The sequence below is a fragment of the Macrobrachium nipponense genome, chromosome 25 (genome assembly GCF_015104395.2).
Source record: "Macrobrachium nipponense isolate FS-2020 chromosome 25, ASM1510439v2, whole genome shotgun sequence".
Classification (NCBI taxonomy): Eukaryota; Metazoa; Arthropoda; class Malacostraca; order Decapoda; family Palaemonidae; genus Macrobrachium; species Macrobrachium nipponense.
Window position 1 is genome coordinate 77,892,083 of NC_087214.1, and position 22,874 is coordinate 77,914,956.

General features: G+C 38.7%; 2 protein-coding genes across 3 annotated transcripts in view; one reads left to right on the forward strand and one right to left on the reverse strand.

The window, feature by feature from the left end:
• Window positions 1-7,759, forward strand: part of LOC135199117 (uncharacterized) — a gene marked incomplete at its 5' end in the record, with an annotated part of 413,213 nt that extends 405,454 nt beyond the window's left edge. The window contains 3 exons of the mRNA XM_064227036.1: window positions 5,364-5,503; window positions 6,107-6,219; window positions 7,514-7,759. Of these exons, the coding sequence (XP_064083106.1) occupies window positions 5,364-5,503; window positions 6,107-6,219; window positions 7,514-7,759 (499 nt within the window). The remainder of the gene's footprint in view (window positions 1-5,363; window positions 5,504-6,106; window positions 6,220-7,513) is intronic.
• Window positions 1-19,744, reverse strand: part of LOC135199560 (uncharacterized) — a 371,126-nt gene extending 351,382 nt beyond the window's left edge. Inside the window, exons 1-4 of one of the 2 annotated variants that reach the window (XR_010311095.1) lie at window positions 19,022-19,744; window positions 18,683-18,811; window positions 16,365-16,544; window positions 14,500-15,988 (exon numbers count right to left, since the gene is read on the reverse strand). Coding sequence is in view for 1 of the 2 variants with exons in the window: in XM_064227722.1 (XP_064083792.1) it covers window positions 15,347-15,988; window positions 16,365-16,544; window positions 18,683-18,811; window positions 19,022-19,258 (1,188 nt within the window). In the remaining variant the exon portion in view is untranslated. Of the gene's footprint in view, window positions 1-13,916; window positions 15,989-16,364; window positions 16,545-18,682; window positions 18,812-19,021 lie in introns of those variants that run through there. The other variant, XM_064227722.1, reaches the window with a different exon arrangement.
• Between the last annotated feature and the right edge of the window lie 3,130 nt (window positions 19,745-22,874).

The following is a 22,874-nucleotide window of genomic DNA, read 5'->3' on the forward strand; positions in this document are numbered from 1 at the left end:
TAATTTTAGAATGTTATGCTTACTAAATTCAAGTTTGTCATTAGTTGAATAAAATGTTTTCTAGCTCTTTTCCATGCCACATCTACAGAAGTCCTTGGGTATTTATGTTTCAATGTAATATAAATAGTTTTAATTTCAGCGTCAATAAACTGCGGGCTACAGACACGTAAAGCCCTTAGGAACATCCCAGAAAAAACAGAGAATTTAACATTTTGATGGTGATTGGAGTAGTAATGAACAAAAGAGGCAATGTTAGTTGATTTCCGAAAGACTGAAAAGGTGAAATTTCTATCATTTCTATGGACAGTAACATCAAGAAAATTCAAATTACAATTTCTTTCTTCCTCTATCAACGGGACCTACATCTTATTGTGGGATCCGAACCACATTATATCGAGTAATGAATTTCTATCACCAGAAATAAATTCCTCTGGTTCCGCGTTGGCCGAGCAGAGAATCGAACTTCGAACCACCGGATTGTTAGCCGACCGCGAAATCCACTCGTCCAACGAGGAACATATCGATTACTAATAATCGATTACGCCCACCACTAGTGTTAACTCTGGAGAGGGCTCATTTTGATTTATATATAGAACACATTCCCTTCAATAAAACTGATTATAATAAAGGACTCACCTGAATGTTATGACAAGTTTTTGTTCTGGGCAGATGAAGCCTCATTGAGGTGTTGATCTTCGTTCGATATGTCTACCTTGATTAGGTCTAAGAGATCATCGAAAGATTTCTTAGACATTCTAAACTAATCTAAGAACGTTTCTTCTTGATCTCTTAGAGATGGGTACAATGTTACAAATAAACCAAAGATGTGTCTATCATGTAAAACTGGGTGTACCCACTGCCGTCTTTGGCGCTGTTTGCGCCGATTCAGTCTGCGATTCAACGGCCAAAAGCAAGATATTTCTTCCACGTCCATTCTGACACTGGATGTCACAAATAAAGAAAATTATATATATATATATATATATATATATATATATATATATATGTATATATATATATATTCATTGAATAGAATGGCTTTCTCACTGTTAACCAGCTTTTTTGAAATTGCTTCATATTTTCTAATTATTTTCTTTACTTCATTGTTCAGGTTACTAATGGACACATAATGGGGTTCTTCCATTTACTCCAGTATTTTTACACGCGACAGCTGTTTCGTCAACCTATACGTATTGACGTTTTCAAGCGTACTGATACAAATATGAGCCTACATGCGTTTTGTGACGTCATGAGGACGGAAAGGTAGTACAATTGCCAGATACCTAGTTTTAAGTATTTACAAAAGACTATAGTGAAACATAAAATAAGACAAATAAATAAATATGTTGACAACAGAAATTAAATAAAAAAGTTGAAAGTAAGTTATTATACACATTATACATAAATATATATTAATTACATATATGTTTAATTCACTGAAAGTCAGTGTGCGCTCCTGTCCGCGTGTGGGGGCTTTGTCCCACGCGGTTGAAGGACTGCCTCCTACACGAGGGCAAGGATCGGTCTGCCTCACGTTGGATGTTAAGGCTGGGGACGTTGCATTGCGATGCTGACTGCTTCTGATATCAATAAACGATTGTAGTTGCCTTCCTTGTGTATTATTTTGGTGTTTGTGAGAAGTTCTTGTAATGATGGTTTTTTATTGTGGGTATCCACAAAATGCTGATGAATGGCTCCTTGGTTTCTGTGGGCCTGCATGCGACGTTTGAGTGTGGTGGTTGTGTGTCCGATATAGCATTTTTGGGGGGACTGACATTGCTCGTCAGCACAGACAAACTTGTATACTATATCAGATTTAACCTCTTTCTCCGTCGATGGGGCCGTACTATTTTTCATTACCAAAGAGGCCGTAAGGTTTGGTTTGCAGTAAATCCTTGCTGTTATTTTGTTATATGGCGCTAGGGGGGTGGTTCCTCTTCGCAGTATACCAAGGATGGCTTTCCTTTCATCTTCGTGGTGTTTGTTGTATGGTATCTGATGGTATATCACTATTTCTTTGTCTTTGTCTTGTGTGTTGTTCCTCGGGGTCGGATTATGGAAAGCCTCTAATCTCTTTTTGACAACTTGCTGGATCATGTCATCTGGATATCCGTTATTTGTGAGCAGCTGTTGAACTCTGTTGATCTCCAAGCAAATTCTACATTAAATTTACAGTAGAAAGAAGTGATGAGAAGATGCTCCCTTTCTTGGACGTACTTGTGACCCAAAAGAACAACAAATACAATACCACCGTATACACTAAAAAGACAGACGCTGGAAGATGTTTAAATGCTAGAGGAGAATGCCCTGATGCATATAAACGATCTGTGGTAAATGCATACATAAAAACGCGCCATAACACACTGTTTCCACGTGGAAAGCGACTAACGAAGAGATCAACAGAGTTCAACAGCTGCTCACAAATAACGGATATCCAGATGACATGATCCAGCAAGTTGTCAAAAAGAGATTAGAGGCTTTCCATAATCCGACCCCGAGGAACAACCACACAAGACAAAGACCAAAGAATAGTGATATACCATCAGATACCATACAACAAACACCACGAAGATGAAAGGAAAGCCATCCTTGGTATACTGCGAAGAGGAACCACCCCCCTAGCGCCATATAACAAAATAACAGCAAGGATTTACTGCAAACCAAACCTTACGCCTCTTTGGTAATGAAAAATAGTACGGCCCCATCGACGGAGAAAGAGGTTAAATCTGATATAGTATACAAGTTTGTCTGTGCTGACGAGCAATGTCAGTCCCCCCAAAAATGCTATATCGGACACACAACCACCACACTCAAACGTCGCATGCAGGCCCACAGAAACCAAGGAGCCATTCATCAGCAGTTTGTGGATACCCACAATAAAAAACCATCATTACAAGAACTTCTCACAAACACCAAAATAATACACAAGGAAGGCAACTACAATCGTTTATTGATATCAGAAGCAGTCAGCATCGCAATGCAACGTCCCAGCCTTAACATCCAACGTGAGGCAGACCGATCCTTGCCCTCGTGTAGGAGGCAGTCCTTCAACCGCGTGGGACAAAGCCCCCACACGCGGACAGGAGCGCACACTGACTTTCAGTGATTAAACATATATGAATTAATATATATTTATGTATAATGTGTATATAATAACTTACTTTCAACTTTTTTATTTAATTTCTGTTGTCAACATATTTATTTATTTGTCTTATTTTATGTTCACTATAGTCTTTTGTAAATACTTAAAACTAGGTATCTGGCAATTGTACTACCTTTCCGTCCTCATGACGTCACAAAACGCATGTAGGCTCATATTTGTATCAGTACGCTTGAAAACGTCAATACGTATAGGTTGACGAAACAGCTGTCGCGTGTAAAAATACTGGAGTAAATGGAAGAACCCCATTATGTGTCCATTAGTAACCTGAACAATGAAGTAAAGAAAATAATTAGAAAATATGAAGCAATTTCAAAAAAGCTGGTTAACAGTGAGAAAGCCATTCTATTCAATGAATGTTGTATCCGTGAAAATTTGTGCCCTAGAAGTAATATATATATATATATATATATATATATATATATATATATATATATATATATATATATATATATATAAAACTAGTTTTCATAACCAGTTTACTTCTTATATTAAGAGCATACTGCATTGGGTTCACAGTTTTTTATTTATTTATTGATTGATAGAGTTTAGGCCAAAGGCCAAGCACTGGGACCTATGAGGTCAATCAGCGCTGGAAAGGAAAATGCGAGTAGGTGGGTCTGTATGAATGGAGGTGCAGGGGTTGCAGCCACGTCATTAACCCCCATAAGTGGTGGGGGTGGGGGGGGGCGCTGAGTTCACATTTTGTGATTTTGCTTGAATATACCTGTGATGAATGAAGAAAAGAATGTCCCTTTAGACTGTGGATTTTATCACATAACATTGTGTAGATACCAATGCTAACAATAATCGAAATTGTGACTTTTTCTTGAAATATGAAAAAACTGAATGTTTCAAGGAGCTACAGAGAAGCGTTCGTGAATCAAGGTTTTCTGTACATGATTAACATGACTAGTAATTTGCTGTGGCGATTAGAATTTTCTATGCTGCAAGCGAAGTTTGTGTTTTTCTATATAGACAAAAGAGGGTGGCTGGCATTAAAAGTGTCTTAAACAAGGGTGAATAATTTCTCAATGGATGTGTAAGTTATATTTATGGATGGCTTGACCAAAAAAGTCAGCAAAGACAAGGCAACATGAAACTAAGTTTCTTTGATGAGAACTGCTAATGCAAAGGAAACAGTACCAGCTTCTATAGGTACAAATTTATAACAGACTTAACACAGGAAATGGGCAGTTTGTTTGCAAGTTTATTGTGGAATTGCTGACATATACCGTTGATACTATGTTAGAGGGTGATGGTGAAGGGAATCTTTTGGTCTAGCTCAAGCAATCAAAAGAATCTGCAGTAGAATAGGAAGGTTATTCGGGAAATGGGAACTTGTTAGCTCGATCAATGACCGCAAGGCAGAGAAGTGGGAATTGTGATTGCATGAAGCGTTTGGGACCACAAGTCAAACGGATGAAGTCAAAATGTAGAGGCTTCTGAAATGAGCTCCTGCACAGTGCGGGTATATTCAAAGGGAGTGAAGAAAGCATGAGAAATGTAGAGATGAGACTACCAGTTGAGATCGTTTTCGTAAGAGACATGTTGGTTCACAACGTTTCGACCTGATTCGGTTCACTAAGAGGACGGAGGTTTTTAAATGAGAAGTATAAGTCTAGAGAACGACATAGCCACTATGGAGCGAAGGTGGTCATCCAGTCCAACTCAGCGGTGCCGGTCCGAAGCCCGGATGAAGAGGGAGGGTTGGACCCAAAAGGAGCATCCGTCCGTAATGTATCTGTCGAAAGCAATTACGAAAAAGAGTCGCTTATGATAGAAATAGATGGAGGAGGTCCATTGAAAACAGCGACCCTGAATAGGAACTGAGAAGAAAACAAAATAAAAATGAAATGAATAAAGACATACGAGAGACGTGTTGCAATGTATGACCTCCGGATATTCGTTGGCTGTGACATTTATCGTTTGCCATTTAAAGGAGGAATGGTATGTATAATAACCCTTTATGTAAAAACAAAAACAAATTAATAATATAATTATAGTAGATATATATATATATTAATATATATAGATATTTTTATATAGATATATTATAATAATATGAAATGAATATATATGCACACATCTGTATATGACATTCATTTTTAAAAACCCAATGGGGCAAATTATTATGAAAAAAAAAATATATGTTCCCTTAATTTCAGAGTCTGTTCTTGTGCACCCTCGTAGGGCTGCTGTATCTCCCCCAACCTTCCTCGAGCTACGAGATCGAATGTCTCTCCGTCGAATTTGACTGTAGCAACATTACTTACACCTTAGGCCGTGTCTGCCTGAGACACAACAACTACATCGACCCAGGACTCACCCACGTTTACAGAGGTTTGTACAGAGACGGAGTCCTACATCCGGTCGTCGTTCTCTCCTTCAGGATGCGTGTCAGATGGAAACTTTTTTTTTTTTTCTTTTGCGCTTTTTCTCAAAACTAGATAAAATGATAAATATAGCCGGCTTCGCTCTGTGCGGAACTGAAGCAGTTACCTACTTGAAGGCACCCTGTGAACACATAATAATAATAATAATAATAATAATAATAATAATAATAATAATAATAATAATAATAATAATAATAATAATTGCAATGTTAAGCTTATTCGGAATTTTAACCTTTTTTTCTGGTTTCGCATATTTTTTTGTCGACCACAAATCATTGCGCGAAAAAAGATAATGCATTGCAATCCTCTCTCTCTCTCTCTCTCTCTCTCTCTCTCTCCTCAGATTCTAACCCTTTAGCGTTATGCCTTCTTGATAAGATATTATTGTTCTCTCTCTCTCTCTCTCTCTCTCTCTCTGTATCTGTATCTACATACTACTTTCCCTTGGCGTTATTCCTTCTTGGTACTTATGTTATCAACTCTCTCCTGGCACTGAGCCAAGACTGACCTCCTGTAGCCATAACCTATCTGTCAAAATCTCCATTCACAGAGCGAAGATCTGCTGACAACTGTACCGTACATTCTGCGAAGTCTCCATCGCTCGTCCACCCAAGAGCTACCCACTTGTCCATGGCTGACGAAGAACCTCTGAAGGCATTGAAGGTAAATAGTAAATGCATTGATCGTCTTCGTCGGCCCCAACACCGCGTGACGCACCATCTCGTGTGCTTTGTCTTTCACAAATCTCCACTTCTTCTGAACTACTATCCTCCCAAGGATAGGAAGAAACACATTTCTATGCCATTACCATCTCCATTTCATCATTATCTCATCTCCGCATGGAACTTCCGTAACCCCCCTTATGGAATCATTTCCAACTCTGACCTGCCATCTGACTCATAATATTCTTCTTGAAGCTTTATTTTCAAGTCGACAAAACCTCTTAGAGTCTCACTGTCATTCTTTGATCCATGTCCGTAGAGCCATGCAGATCCTGCAATACTTATATATGGCATAATCTTACTTTTGTATGCAATTGAGTCTGGTTTTCAGTCCTTATTCTGCCAGCCCATTGCTTGACTTGCCTTTTTGAGCACCGAAAAATGTCCAATAGATATCTTTTCTACGGCCTACTGCCTTTGCAGATGTCTTGCAACTCAATCGTGGTAATACTGAAAGAATGATCTGAAATCTAAAATCTTTATGGAAATATTGTTTTACGAATAAGAGATTTAGAACCAACTGAACGTCCTCTAGTGCAGGGGTTCGTAACCTTTCAATGACTCCAGACCCCCCAATGAATTGCCCAATGTGGTTCCATACCCCTTTGCTAAGTCCACTTCAGTCCTGTTTGTTGACAATACAACTTAATATACTTAGTTTAATACATACTTTAGGTATGAAAAGCTAGGAATAGTACAGACAAGAATATCAAAAGCATTTATAGCTTTATAGTTATTTATTTACAACATGTACCCATGTATACATCGACACAATAAAATCAAATATATTACAAAATATCCAGAGATCAAGTCCCATAGCCCTTGGGTACCCTCAGCACGTGGCTCTCATACCCCTTGGATACCCACTGCATGTGGTTCCCATACCCCTTCGCTACCCTCAGCATGTGGTTCCCATAGCTCTTGGATACCTCCAGCATGTGGTTCCCATACCCCTTGGATACCCCAATCATAAGGTTCCCATAGCCCTTGGATAGCCCCTGCATGTGGTTCCCATAGCCCTTGGATAGCCCCTGCATGTGGTTCCCATAGCCCTTGGATACCCCCTGCATGTGGTTCCCATAGCCCTTGGATAGCCCCTGCATGTGGTTCCCATAAACCCTTGGAGACCCCCTCTTATGAACCCCTACTCTAGTGGATTATGTTAGGCATGGCAGTGATGATGAATAGAGAATTCAGTTCCTCTAACGAAATCGATGTTAACAACCCCTTTAAAGGTGGAGGAGGAAGAAAAAATTCAGCACATGACGCTGAGCCGGGAAGAAGCGAGCAAGATGCTGTGGTCGAAACGTCGCTTCCGGAGGGACGGAGTGAGGAGAACTCCTAGGGAGGAGTGCTGCAGGATCGAAAACGAACACCCTAGACACTGCAACTTCGAGGAAGTGGCTGAATATTGCATTGAATTGGTAAGAAGACTCTCCAGTGAGTTCACCTTCGACTTCGTAGAGGACTCCGTTTTCTGACTACCTTCAGATTTGCAATAAACAGTTTCCCTGTGTCTGGAACCTTACATGTTCTTGGTATAGGAGAAGAAATTTCAGTTTAAACACCCTCTGGTCCCTTATTGGAAAATTTTCCTTCTCATTCCTGAGAATTTGTGAATACAGTAAACACAACTAAATCTAGATAAATACAATATTTTATATAAGTATAAAATATACATGTATGCGCACATATTCATATATATATATATATGTATATATATATATATATATATATATATATATATATATATATATATATCTTCTTTCCCCCCCGTTATCCATACACTAAGGGGTCGGTTGCCTGATATACCTTTCCTTACAACATCAGGCATGGTTTATTATTTGACAAAGGGTTTTTATGACCACATGCCCTTGGTGTCATCAACCACAGTTACTGGCGGTGGACCTCGCCTTTGACTAAAAAGTCCACGGCAAGGCAGCAGTTTCGACAGTTATTGGCGGTGGCCTAGCCCTTTACTAAAAGAGTAAACACTGCACAAGGCAGCAGCTATCCTTTAGTCACCTTTTACGACACGCAGGACCACGGTAGTAGAATTCTTTTTACACCCCTACCACAGGGTGGGTTTTTAATATATATATATATAATATATATATATATATATATATATAATATATATATATTATATATATATATATATATATATATAGGAAAGGAAGCCCCAAAAACAGCAGGAAAAGGGTGGGGATATTTTATTACAATACGAGACGTTCCAATTAATAATAATATAAGCAAAATACATCATATTCATTAAATCACACATGAAAAAATAAAAAAAAGGTTAAAAAAAATTAAAACTATGTACAGAATCTAAAGTAAAAAAGGAGGAATAAATAATTTAAAAAAAAATTAAAAAAAATTAAAATTGATAATAACCTATTCGAGAGCAGAGAAAAGAAGGAATGACAGCGAAACGGGCCACGCACACCCAAATTAACTCAGGCCAGAGAGAGAGAGAGAGAGAGAGAGAGAGAGAGAGAGAGAAAGAGAGAGAGGAGCGGCAGAGGCATTTGCATTCAAAGCGGGAGACAAGTCCTTTATATATAACGAATCAAGAGTAGTCAAGTATGTACTTGGCTGGTGGTGCCAATAATGGAAAATTGGCTCTTTCGATGGGAATTCTTGCATTTTGATGCGTGTGTTCTGATATCTGAAAATTCAGGTTCAAAATTCTAGATGCTGTCCTATCTCCCACTTTGAAAGCAAATACCTCTGCCGCGCCTATCTCTCTCTCTCTCTTTGGCCTGAGTTTCTTTGGTCGTGTATGGCCGTTTCGCTGTCATTCCTTCTTTTCTCCGCTCTCGAATAGGTTATTTAACTTTAAATGATTCATCGGTCAGCTGCGGTGAATAAAAACAGCGATTCATTGGTGAATGATTCATCCTCTTTTCCAGGTGGCCGTAAGAGGAAAATGTCAATTCTGCTACAACCCAATCAATCAAATTCATGACAGAGGAGTGATACGCAAATCACAAAATTTGCTTTTCTGTGTCACCAATGAAAGTCCTTAACCGGTTCGTTACGAGTACAATGAATTGCATTCTCAGAAGGAAAGAAATCGTAGTTGGGTGAGAATCCCACTCAAATCTGAAGGAAGAAAGAAAAATGTTAAGCTTTGTTTCGGTGCTACAGTTCCTCATCTGACTGCAGTTTCATCACCTGCTTTCTTGAAACATCATCAATTTTCCGATTCATTCTTTGAAAAATTTGAGAGTTATTGTGCATTTTCATTTCTTGCAGCGTCCCGGCGTCAACACCTGCGACAGCTCCAGGTAGGAGGTCTGAAGGATCATCCCGTTCCTGTCTTATACCTGACATGAGATGTTTCAAGTCGATTCACAGTCTTCGAGATTGCAACATGACTTTCGTGATGTAGAATGACCGACTAAAGTTGTCTTTTGTCTTTCCTCACAGTCAACTGAAATATTTTTTGCCTTACTCTTCCTTACCTTCAGCTAAATTAATCTTTTGTCTCAGCTTTAAATTCAACACTCGTCTGCCTTACCCTTAGTTCAACCAATGGCTCCTGTTTATCTTACCATTAACATTCACAAAGGTTTGTGTTGTCTTACCCTCAGCTGAAACTTTCGATTGTCCCACCTTCATCTTCCACTGAATCTTTCTTTTGACTTTCCGCTACTTTCTTTAGTCGCACTCTCTTTCAGCTAGGGATTTTTTTTTTTGATTTTTTTTTTTTTTTTTTCACTTTTACCTTCAGCTAAAGGTTCCTTCAGTCTCAGCCTTGCCTTCAGCTCAAGGTTCCTTTTGTCTCAGCCTTGCCTTCAGCTAAAAGTTCTTTTACCCTTGCATGCAGCTAAAGGTTCCATTTGTCTCAGCCTTGCCTTCTGCTAAAGATTCCTTTTAACTCAACCTTGCATCCGGCAAATGGTTCCATTTATTTCAGCCTTGCCGTCAGCTAAAGGTTCCTCTTGTCTCACCCTTGCCTTCAGCTAAAGGTTCCTTTTACCCTTCCAAGCAGCTAAAGGTTCCTTCTGTCTGAACCTTGCCTTCAGCTAAAGGTTCCTTTTACCCTTGCATGCAGCTAAAGGTTCCTTTTGTTTGAACCTTGCCTTCAGCTAAACTCTCTTTTACCTTTAGCTAAATTTTCTTCTGCTGGACCTTGCCAAACGTGCTAGTGTTTTACCTTTACACGCAACAGCATCTAGGCATTTTCGAACAATAAACATCTTGCATTATTGGCGATTCTTGTCAACGTTTCCGAAAAATTGTTCGATACAGCAGTTATTCGTCAAATAAATGCTTTTGAGATTACTGCATATGATTATTATTTCGTCCTTGGAAATGCACGTGAGATTTAATTTTTTAAGGAAATTTCTCCCTTTGCTGTTTTGTGACGAATGTGAAAGAAATACAATAAATAATATTGTAATATTGAAGAACTTGAATTACCTGTAGTTCTAATTCGCTCTCTGTCGCTGTCTCTCTCTGTCTCTCTCTCATACACACACGCACAAACACACACACACAAACATTCACAGACACTCACACACACACACACATATATGAATGGTGGTCATCGACCTTGCGAGCCCAGTACTTTATCACTGACCTTTGACCGCCACCTAAATATATATAATTATATATAGGAATAATATATAGATATATACTATTTATAGATATAACTATTATATATATATAAATAGATATATATAATTATATATATATAGATACCAGAAATTTGAAGGGACCGATGGAGAATGGCCCCCTTTTGGGATGTTTTCGAGTCTAACGTTCACTCTCGTCCAGACTTGAGAGCTGTTGACAAATTTAATTACCTGAAGGGATGTTTGAAGGGTGAAGCTCTAGCTCTGATTAAAAAAAAAAAAAAAAAAAAAAAAATATATATATATATATATATATATATATATATATATATATATATGTATATATATACATATATATATGTATATGTATGTATATATATATAATATATATATATATATATATATATATATATATATATATATTATATAATATTTATGGTTAAATATTTGACCAAGCCTGGTTTTTCATATTATCTAATAGGAAATGTGTACCTATGAAGTCGAACTGACATCTTTTCTTCACATTCCTTGCCGGCTTTCTCTAATACGAGTGAAAGCGGTTTTTGTCTTTGGCAGGACGCGGAGGGAAGACTGTTTTCTTCGTTCTGAATACAGACAGCGTCAGAACAAACTTCGTTAAGAAAACTGAATACGTTCCCTCAGAAAGCGCTGAATAATAGGAGCCACAAAATACTTCCTATCCCTGACAGAGTAAACAGATAAGCTTGGGAACGATCAGAGACATCGGATATCTAATTTTTTAACTCCTTCTGACAACAGTGAAGGAATCTTCGATATGTCAATTGTTCCTTCAGAAGTATGCTACGCAAGCGTGTGTTAGTAAAGCAGTTGATTTTCGGCAGTCTGGAGACGAGGTGAACATGGAGCATGTCTCCAGGATATGACTCGTTATAGATGAATAAAAAGAAGTAGGATTTTGTACGCATTTTGAGATTTAGGTCGAGAATATCATACAGTACATACTTGCAGGAATACTGATACAGTTGTCTATAGGCGTGTGTGTGTGTGTTCTGTTTGCATAATGGGAGAGCTTTCGAAGAGGATACAGGAATCCAAGAGTTTCCCTGTAGTATATGAAAGGGAACTCCAATTTTTCAAAGCATTCACGGCACTTTCTTTAAATAATGAGGGGAAAAGAGATAATAAGAAACCAGCATAATTCTTTTCTAGTCCTTTTAATGAACCCAAAAAAACATGTTCAAACTGCTGTCCAGAAAAAACAAAATAATGATGCCAAGGTTACATCAAGCAGACAAGAAATGTCCTCAGATCACTTTGGGTATCTGTTTTACTACATAACTTGGAAAAGAAATTTACAGGCATTGTATCAAAAGAATATGATATTTATCAATCACTAAAAAGAGACATCGATAGTAACATGTGTCTGCCATTGAAAATGCTTTGTGAATAACCGAATGTTTATGTACTTTTAAAATGAGAACATTGTGAAAGAATATTCTCATTCGGTTCCTTCCTTTGGGAATTCCTTTATGATTCCCTTTCCCTTTATAATTCTGGAAGTATATTTTGATGCAATTTGCACCATAATCTGGCAACATTATAAAAGGCACGAGCCACTACGCGAGCTGGAACCCGGCACTGATGTCTACCCCACCCACCTGATCCCCTACCTACCCAGCCCTACCCAAGGTGGACAAACAGGTTTGCAGGAAGATGGTGGATATCTCCCCTACCCACGCGATCCCCTACCTACCCTGCCCCACCCGAGGCGGAAAAACAGGTTTGCAGGAGGAGGGTAGATATCTCCCTACCCACCCATTTCCCTACCTACCTGGCCCTCACCCAGGGTGGGGAAAATGATTTGCAAGGGGTGGGTGGCTGTATCATGTCTCCCCCTACTGCTACTCGGGGAAGACAAAAAAAAAAAAGATCCACTCGGATCTTATCATTAGTAAACATTTTTCCTCATTAAACTAATTTGAAATCCTTTATATTTTTTCTTCCTTTATTTGAATAAATGGTGATCAAATGCATCAATCTTTTTTCTTTACTTAATGGGATCTTTTGTTAACGCTGGAGGAAGTATGGAAGAAGAAGTAAAACATCGGGTGACAGGCCAGGCTGGAACAACTGGAGAGCAGCCCTCGGGAGTTCTTTGTGACAAAAGAGTGCCGCTTAGGTTAAAAGGAAAATTTGCACAAGACGGTGGTAAGAACAGCAATGCTGTATGGTACGGAAACAGCAAGCATGAGAAAAGCAGAGCAGAAGAAGATGGATGTGGCGGAAATGAGAATGCTTAGGTGGATGTCTGGGGTAACAAGAGTGGATAGGATCAGAAATGACTAACACAAGGTGGGGTCGAACTAAGGTGGTGGAAGTATCAAAGAAAGTGCAGGAGGGGAGGCTGAGATGGTATGGACACCTGTTGAGGAGAGATGAGGACCACGCTGGGAGACATACTATGGGGGTGGAGGTGCAAGGAAGAAGAAAAAGAGGGAGACCAAGAAAGAGATGGAAGGACTGTGTGAGAGGAGACTTACATGAGAAGGGAATTGATGAGGCAGAAGCACAAGATAGAAATAGATGGAAACGGCTCATCCGAAACGGCGACCCCATATAAAAATGGGAACAAGCTGGGAAGAAGAAGAAGAAGAAGAATGATATTGTATTATACGGGTAACCATGAAATCAAAAGGATGGAATATGAAAATTGCAAATTAAAAAAAAACCTGAGTTTATTTATCTGTCACAGTTGCTCGAGCTGTCTAAGATTCGAGCAGAGAGTTTTTTGATGGATGTACAGAAACTGCTCGACCAAATATGAAGAAAATACAAAATGGCAGTCTTGTCAAAGACCTCGAACAATAGCGCGGAAAATATTTTTATACTGGTTGTCAGTTGCAACGATTATATCCATATTATATTTGCGAGGGAAATAAAGAAAGTAATAAACTTTGACCCAAAACATTTACATTCAGCGTCCAGGTGTGATACGTTTTATATACATATAAAAAACAGGTATTCTATAATTTGATTGGGAAATGGGGTACAAAAAATTATGTGAATATAAATATATGTCAAAAAAAAGCAGAATTTTATTGGATTAAAGACAAATAATAGGATGCAAATTCCAAATGATGAGTGATTTGAATTCAGACATCCAGTTGGACCAAAATATTCAGTGGCAACACTGTTCCGGATCTTATCATCTTGTGTTCTCTTCCTGCAATCGCTTATCTACGACAGTTTTTTTAAATATCAAAGCGATAGGGAGACTTCAGATGATTTTTATAATATTCGGACAATCCTAGATTAGATACAGAAATTAGTCACTAACTGTGATCACATTGGTGCTGTCGTTTCTAAACCAGGCTGACCTTATGTTCAAAAGGACTCTTGCTTTTAGAAAAGTACGTCAATCTGACTCATACGATTTGTACATTACATACAATATTACTCTCAAAACCTGATTGTCTTTAACGTGAAATACTTCAAGATACCAAAATCATTAGACTTTTGGGAAAATCATTCTAAAACAGACTAAATATCGATGTTCGAGCATCGGGGTTTCTTCACTATCTCTGTTATCTCTGACCCAACAGTGTGCAACTGTGTGCATTAGGCTTAACTAATTGTCTCATTTTCAGAGCTACCTGAACCACAATGGCGGCATGAAACCTTTACCTGCCTATATGCACACACAGAGACAGAGTGATTTGCACACTTGGACAATATCAATTTAATAAGAAAGCGAGCCTAATATACCAACAAAAGAAGGTTAGATGCATACATAAAAGTCAACGCGAAAGTAAACCAATCTTACAATATAGACGTTCGAGTTAAAGAGAGCATAATTCATTAACATAGCTAATATGTGTATATGCATAGGGAGCTTTTATGTCCTGAAGTCCTCCCCCTTCCCCCCTCCCCTCGTCGCCATTTTGTATCTGCAATCTTCCCTAAGCCTCTCTCGACCTGGGGTCCTCCCCCATGCATCTGCCATTCTTCCCTAAGTCTCTGGAGAAGAATTTACTGGGTAGCGAAAAATCATCTTCCTATGGGTTAGCAGTGGTTCCCTACGTGGGGTGTACGCCCCACCAGGGGGTAATTTGATTTTCAAATGGGGGGGGGGGGCGAATTCGAGACTGTTTAAACCAATTTGAGGGCCTTTCAGGATTCCTCCACATGAATATATAAGAACTGTATATCATAACAGGGGGCCATCAGGATTTTAGAAGTGATTAAGGGGGCATGGCCAAAAAAAGGTTGGAAACCCTGGGTGAGACAATTTTAGTTTCGTCGTTTAAATAACTCGCTGCTTTAAGTATTGTGGAGTGACGTCATCAGTTCCCAGATATATCCAAGGTATATTTAGGGCAGATGACATTATCATCCAACTTTCAATGTCTTATAATGAACTTTGTAGGTAATTCCCATCCAAGCATTTTTTTTTTCTTTTTTTCCAAAGACACATTCGAGTTTTCTTTAAATTATGGCATGTCAGAGACTAACCATTTTCCCTCTACGAATAGTACCATTGTTCCCTGAAAGTATGCCCTCACGATACCAGTTTTGCTCAAACAAAAATATCCTGGAAACGCAACGAAACATATTCATGGACTCAGAATGACTAGACGGATGAAAGACGAAACCGCAGTCGGTTATCTTAAGTTGCCTTATGTCATCGAAAGACTGGATTGCCTCCTTCACAACTTGGAGGCCGTCCTCCACCCTCCCGAAGAGCCCCTTGATCATCTCGCCTGGATCGTCTCTGGTGCTGATGTAGAACTGCGAAGCCGAGGTTTCTGCCCGCTTCCCCCAGACGCTCCCAGCTCTCCAGGGGTCGCTCTTCTTCTCGTTTTCCATAGGGACAGGGACCAGAGGTGCCCCTCCTTCTCCTGTGTTCCTCGCGTAATCTCCTCCCCTGATGTGCTCCCTGTTTTGACCCTTGCCCCAGGTCTCGAGCAGTTTGGAATTAATGTAGGAAACTTCCTTCATCCCTGAGCACAACAGAGCGAAGTTCTTTGCCCTGGGATTGTCTGGTAGAAGCCTAATGTGAACTCTTCCCAAGACCTTTTCCTTGGATCCGATCTCGAGAAAAGACAGCATCGATTTTTCTTTCTGGGACATCAGCTCTTTATACTGCAATGAGAAATGAGTGCAGCGGTTCATATCTATTTCTGCAGAATCATTCGCTCTAGGATAAATCTCTCTTAATGAAAAATATTACCAAGAAGAGTTTTCCAAAGAATTTTTTATATATATAATTAAAGGGAACCTAAAATATGATATTATGGTATTAACGGTTCCTCAGTTCTTCCAAAAGGAACTTCATGTTGTATACTTTGTTCTATGTTTAAGCTCAAAATCAAATAGTTGTGTTTTACTATCTACAGAAATTACAAAGAAATAACTAACCATAAATATAAGAATTGTAGGTAGCAAGAAAACATTATATTTGTCCCAATATGTACATTACAACTATAAAAACCGAGTCAAGACAAGTGAAGGCACATACCCCGATGGTGCGGGCATTCTGAGGAGGAAGTTTGTTCAAGAGGCAATGCAAGTAGAGGTGATTCCCCCGATAAGAAATCTTGGCGCAGGAAACCTGACCTCGTCCACGCTGAACAGCAAAGAGCAGCTCTTGTTCTGCTAAGAGTCTTATATCCTCTCCCATCTGCAGCACGATGTCGCCCTTTTTTAGACAACAAAAAAGTTAAAAATGAGCTTATCTGCGAGCTACTTGAACTCTTCCTTTTATGCCCTTGGGTACCCGTACCCCACAATCGTAATGTATGTTAAGGTCAGGAGCTGAATGCACGTACACAGTGACAGCTTCAAATGTAATGATTTTAGTTTTCTGTAAAAGGAAATTATTAACATGACTTTGTCTGTCCGCCCTGAGATCTTAAAAACTACCGAGGCTAGAGGGCTGCAAATTGGTATGTTGATCATCCACCCTCCAATCATCAAACATACCAAATTCCAGCTCTCTAGCCTCAGTGGTTTTTATTTTATTTAAGGTTAACCATGGCACATGCGTCTGGCACCGCCGAGTCCAATTCCGAGTGCTGCCTGGTCGTAGCTGAGGGTATCATACTGCAGCACATCGAGTGTTTCATACGCTGTACAGAAAAACTTTCCTTGTGGCGAAGCGAAGTTTTACTCGTTTTTATATTAGAAATTCTTCGAATACTGAGAGATCCTATATAAAACTGTACTAAACACCATCTTAACAGGGACTTCACGTTAAGAGCGCACAGAGATGCAGCTTAGGCAGTGTTGAGAATTTTGTTCAAAACCTCTGGTAAGGATGAGTCTTTTGCTTTCTGTTTTGTTCCTTTTTAAATTTTTTTACGTTTATTGCGACTGGCTTAGGTAACGAAGGCTGTCTTGGATGGGGTGTAATAATCACTGCCGTTGGATATAGATTCTTAGTCAACGGAGGGTGAATATAAGACCGTTGAATAATAAGAGAGAGAGAGAGAGAGAGAGAGAGAGAGAGAGAGAGAGAGAGAGAGAGAATAAATGTTATGCACATTGACGCCATATTTCTTTGACGATATATCTTTCACTCATCGAAAAAAAGGACAATCTATCTGTTCCTGTGCAATGGTGTAAAACAGCTTAGATAAAGGATGACTGACTAATATATTATACTGATATAAGAATATAAACGGCAATTTCATAGGCAAATTGGAACTTTCGCTAGCTAACACTTATTTTAATGTTTTGCGCTGACACATCTGTTATACAATTACCATAGCTAGTTGCATTAAAGGCAGACAAAAAAGACTATTACGTATTTCATGAATTAAATTCATTAACGTTTTTTTTTTTTTTTTGAAATCTTCGACATAATTGATGGTCGACTTTCTAGACCAAATCCTCCGACTGTGAGTCTCTCTCATTTATATCCCCACTAGCTAAAGACAAGTCAAATTACCCAAGGCAAGTCAGTTTCTGGGGCCATATGGCAATTTTCCACCAAATACCTAACTGGATGCACCAATTTATTTGGAAACTATATTTCAGTACCGATACAGAGTAGTTAAATGTTGTGCTGTTCCCAGGTTTTAGGGTAGGGGACAATGAATCAGAAGAATGGTTTTAAAGATAGTAACTATACTTGTTTTTTTTTTCCATCTGTCTACCCGCCTGTGGTGCCTGCACATAGTAACACTGCGTCCCGGGCTTTAAATAATTACTCTATGTGTAAGTTTTTGTTTTAGGTAAATAAAAGGACATCTGGGTGTACATTGCAAATGAAAAGTGTTTTAATAATTTACAGTATGCGAATTGCACCGTTAATATTCGAATAGGATATTGTTATTATTGTTGAATGTAAGCTGCCTTTTCGGAGGGGTGGCGAATGGAACAGCCAGACGCAGTGGCGGGAAAAGTGCTTCTCTCGCTGTTCACTATTGCAAGATGTTTAACTTACGGACCACACCTACTCTCGCTACTAAGCTTCGTGTTACTTCATTACAAGTAAGTATATCAGTATATACTTTTAATTCTTATAAAGTGCGTTTTAGTACTTTTCCTGCCACTGCGTCTGGCTGTTCCATTCGCCACCCCGAAAAGGCAGCTTACATTCAACAATAATAACCATATCCTATTTCGAATATTAACGGTGCAATTCGCATAAAGTAAATTATTAAAACACTTTTCAGTTGCAAATGTACACCCAAATATCCTTTTACTTACCTAAAACTTACACATAGCGTAACTATTTAAAGCTTGGGATGCAGTGTTACTATGTACGAGCACCACAGGTGGGTGGATAAATGGAAAAAAACCGAGTATAGTGATAGTCAGCCTCTTACTTACCGTGATCACTTCAGGCAAGTTTAACTTTCTGCAGAATGTAGAACTCCGGAAGACTAAGTTGCCATTTATTTCTTCGGAGTTTATGATTTCGAGAATCAGGTTAACTTTGTCTTTCGTTGATTTGCAGACCTAATTTATGAAAAAGACAATTTTATTTTTACAAGTGCAAATAAAAGAACAATATTATTTTGATTTTCTCACAGGCTCTTTCACTTACCATTTTCCGTTCGCTGTATCAGGTTTTTGTTGTTAATTTATTGAAAGTTTAACAGTGAATGTACATAACTTTAGTCTGATGTTCAGACAGATAGACAATTGAAAATTGAAGGGGGTGATTACCTTTTCTGCATTTTTCAGTGCATCCTTATTTTCTGGAGGCAAATCATGATTGACCATCCATTCCTCGATCTCATGATGACACACGTCGGCCATCCCAAGAGAATTTGCAGCGTCTCCTGAAGTTTTTGCTTGTTCCAGTTCTTCAGACACAACCTGTAATTCCTTCCGTTTATTTTCCGATTCCAAAATTTGGCTGCGAATTCTATTACTCTCCCTCCCCAGCTCTTGGATGGCCATTTTGTTTAGGTGGACGAGCACCTGGAGCTTGGCCCTTAATTCGCACTCCAATCTCGATGGCAGCGTTCAAGTCTTCCTCCAACGGAGTTATCGTGTTCAGTCTGTCTTTCAGCTGACCTTCCCTGTCCTCACAGTCCTTCACCAGTTGCTCTGTGGCATCTATGTATTCCTTTGTTATTCGTGCCATCCTCTTTGACATGGGATGGGATCCCTTGCCTCTGTCTGCCGAATCCTGGAACCTCATGAAATCCTCCACGCCATAGTTGATTTTGAAATGCTTAGCTGAGACGCCGCTGACATATTCGCGGCAAATGGGACAAAACGAGGCACCACTGCGGAGCATTGTGTCAATGCAAGAGGTGCAGAGATGATGTGAGCACTGGAGATTTCGTGGTCGACGATCTTCCCCATTGAATTCCTGTTTGCAAACAGGACATTCTCTCGGATTGCGAAAGGTGTCCTGCAAATGAGAGAAACGACGCTATTGACTCACAGAAGGAATACTACTGTCACGGGTAAATGGCAGCAATGCCAACAATAATTAGTCCTAGATCTATCCGCAGGTCTGTATGTTGGTTAAATCATTTTCTAAGCAGAGCCTGCAACGTGAACAGAGATATCATTGAAATCATCCCAACCCACAATAATAAAGACAAACAGCTCCTTATGGCCTGTCCACACCAGCGGGCATGCCCCGTCGGGCACTTCCCACTGCTTATATCTTATATCGCTTATGGAGCAGTATTACCAGACAGTCACATCGTTCTGGATTCTACTCGGTTGGTCAGTATATTGGAACGAGTTATGGGAACAGTGTTTGCCCGTCGGGCAGTGCCCGCTACTGTGGACAGGGCTTTATAGGAATGTGGAAGGTGTGGTCACCTTCCTTAGAACTGACATGCGAATTTTGCAGGTTTTCTCTGCGATAATATAATATTGTAATAAGAAAGTGAGGAAAATACTTGAATTCACGTGGGCTCGAATATATTTTTTAATAATGGGGCGTGGTACCAGTAACTGAAGAAACTCCTGAAGAATAGGTTGCTGGCTATGCCTCTCTTGATAGGAATGTCGTGATAGCTAAAGTAGTGAATGTATGAAAGTGAGAACGCTGGTTGTCTATAATATGGTAAATTTGTATTCTGTCGTGTCTCTAATTATTAAAACATCAAGAAAAGGAATTTTGTTGTCTGTTTCCCATTCAACTTTAAATTTGATGCTGGGCACTAATACGTTTTTAATTTCTGAAATTTGCCCCCATACTATTACCGCCTAAAATGTTAGAATTTTCTCCCAGTCACATTAAACATTCAGAGAAGCACATATACCACTTCACAACATAAAACTTTCAAGCCTTGATGTAGATTCCCTATTCATAAAAGTACCAGTGCAGGACGTTCTTCAGCTTTTGAAGGAAAAATTAGCCCCCTATTCAGATCACCTTTCCCCATTGGCAATTGACAAAATAACAAAGTTAGTTGAATTATGTGTATCTAATAACGTATTTTCATCGTGTACTCATATAAGCACCAAAAATTCGGGTGTAGTATGGGTTGTCCTTTAAGTTCTGTTTTAGCCAATCTATACATGGAATACTTTGAAACTACAGTAATAAATTCAATAAAACCCAAAAAAAACACCTGCGGATGAGATATGTAGATGATATTCTAACATTTTGGGATAATAGATGCAGCAATTTCAATAAATTCCTTTCAAAATTAAGTGCATTAGTGCCAAGCATCAAATTTAAAGTTGAATGGGAAAAAGACAAAAAAAGTTCTTTTCTTAATGTTTTAATGATTAGAGACACAACAGAATACAAACTTACCTATATAGAAAACCAACGTTCTCGCTTTCATACATTCACTACTTTAGCTCTCACGACATTCCTATCGAGATAGGCGTAGCCACAACCTGTTCTTAAGAGCCTTACGAATTTGTTCCCCAGATTTCCTGGAAAAAGAATTTGAACTAATTCGCAAGCATCTTTCGTCTTTAAGGTATGCCTGACATATAACTGAAAAAGCAATTCACAAAGCAAACGTAATTTTCTACCGACCCCCTCAAGACAAGACCAGAGATACCCAACAAGGAAAATAAAATTCCACACCTGGACAGGATTAAGACGGTGACCCAGACTCTCAGAAAATCTACCCCTTTTGCATTCACTTATCCAAACACCTTAGCCAAATCCCAGATTAACGTCCAACAAAAGACATCCTCCAAGGACACAGCGTTTACGAAATCCCATGACTGGACTGAGACCAATCCAGTAAAATCACTTCCCAGAGATTAATACAACATATATGGTCAGTTAGGTATTGGACAACAGAACTCAGCTATTTTTCAACCATAAAAATTAACATAACCGACCACAGCATAAACTGTAATTTGTCACATATACTTTTCATTCAACCAACGATTAAGAGGATTAAAGAAGGATTATCAGTGGGAGTGATGAAAATTGGGTTAACTGTGGATGGATGTCTTGGTATAAATACCACTTTTTCTGTAACCTTTCTCATTCATCTACCTGAAGAGAGAGACAGTAGTCTCCGAAAATAAATAGAATTTTCTCACTATATTTGGGAGTTTTTATGAGCTCCTTTTATTAGATGGAATTCTGCTGCAAAAGAGGATTTTTTACCAGTCATATATATATATATATATATATATATATATATATATATATATATATATATATATATAGATATATATATAGTACATTTTCCTCCTATATTACATATATTAGAGTGCCCCAGTAGGTAGAGAGATCTTTGATACTCATTGCAAGCTTTCCAAATTCATCTATGCTCTTCGAACAGGCAGCACTATACATATAATTTACAAGTATGATAATTCACATAAGCACTTCGAACGGGCAGTACTATACTACATAGTATATTTATAGTAAGAATGCTATTTATATATGCACTTCGAACTGACAGTGCTGTAAACATATGTTAAAAGTATGCATTTATATATTCACTTCGAACAGACAGTATTATACATATATGTAAAGTATGATATTCATACAAATGCACGTCGAACAGTCAGTACAATTAGTATAGTCCACCCAATTGACATTCCTCGTTCGTTTTCTTCTAGAGACGCACGTATGCCAACGTTTTCTTTCGATGCACTGATAAATCATAAACAGGACAGATATCAGCGGTTAAATATCGTTAAATCACTATCTACAGACAAGGAAAAATCACGTAGATTTGGTTACTAATGAATGTGCTCAAATTTCTTCCTCCTGGCCTTGTTGGTGGGAATGATGAACAACTGATGCGAAGTATTTACGCAATTGAGACGAACCAACAGTGATTTACGAATGTTATAAGTTTTCCGATCATAGATTGTACTACTTTGCTAATACTTAAAAGCGTGTTCATGATAAAACCGATTTGTGTGGTGTGTCCTGTAACACAACTGAACCAGGATATATTGTATCTATGCGACTCTGTCTAGGTATGAGTGTGGTAAAGGCTGCTGCATTTTAAGTTTTTTTTCTATTTATTTTTATTTTATTTATTTATTTTTTTTGTTTTAAGCTACAGTAGTAGTTCTACATGAAATATGAGATTATCTTGAAACTTCAGGTTTGCATTGA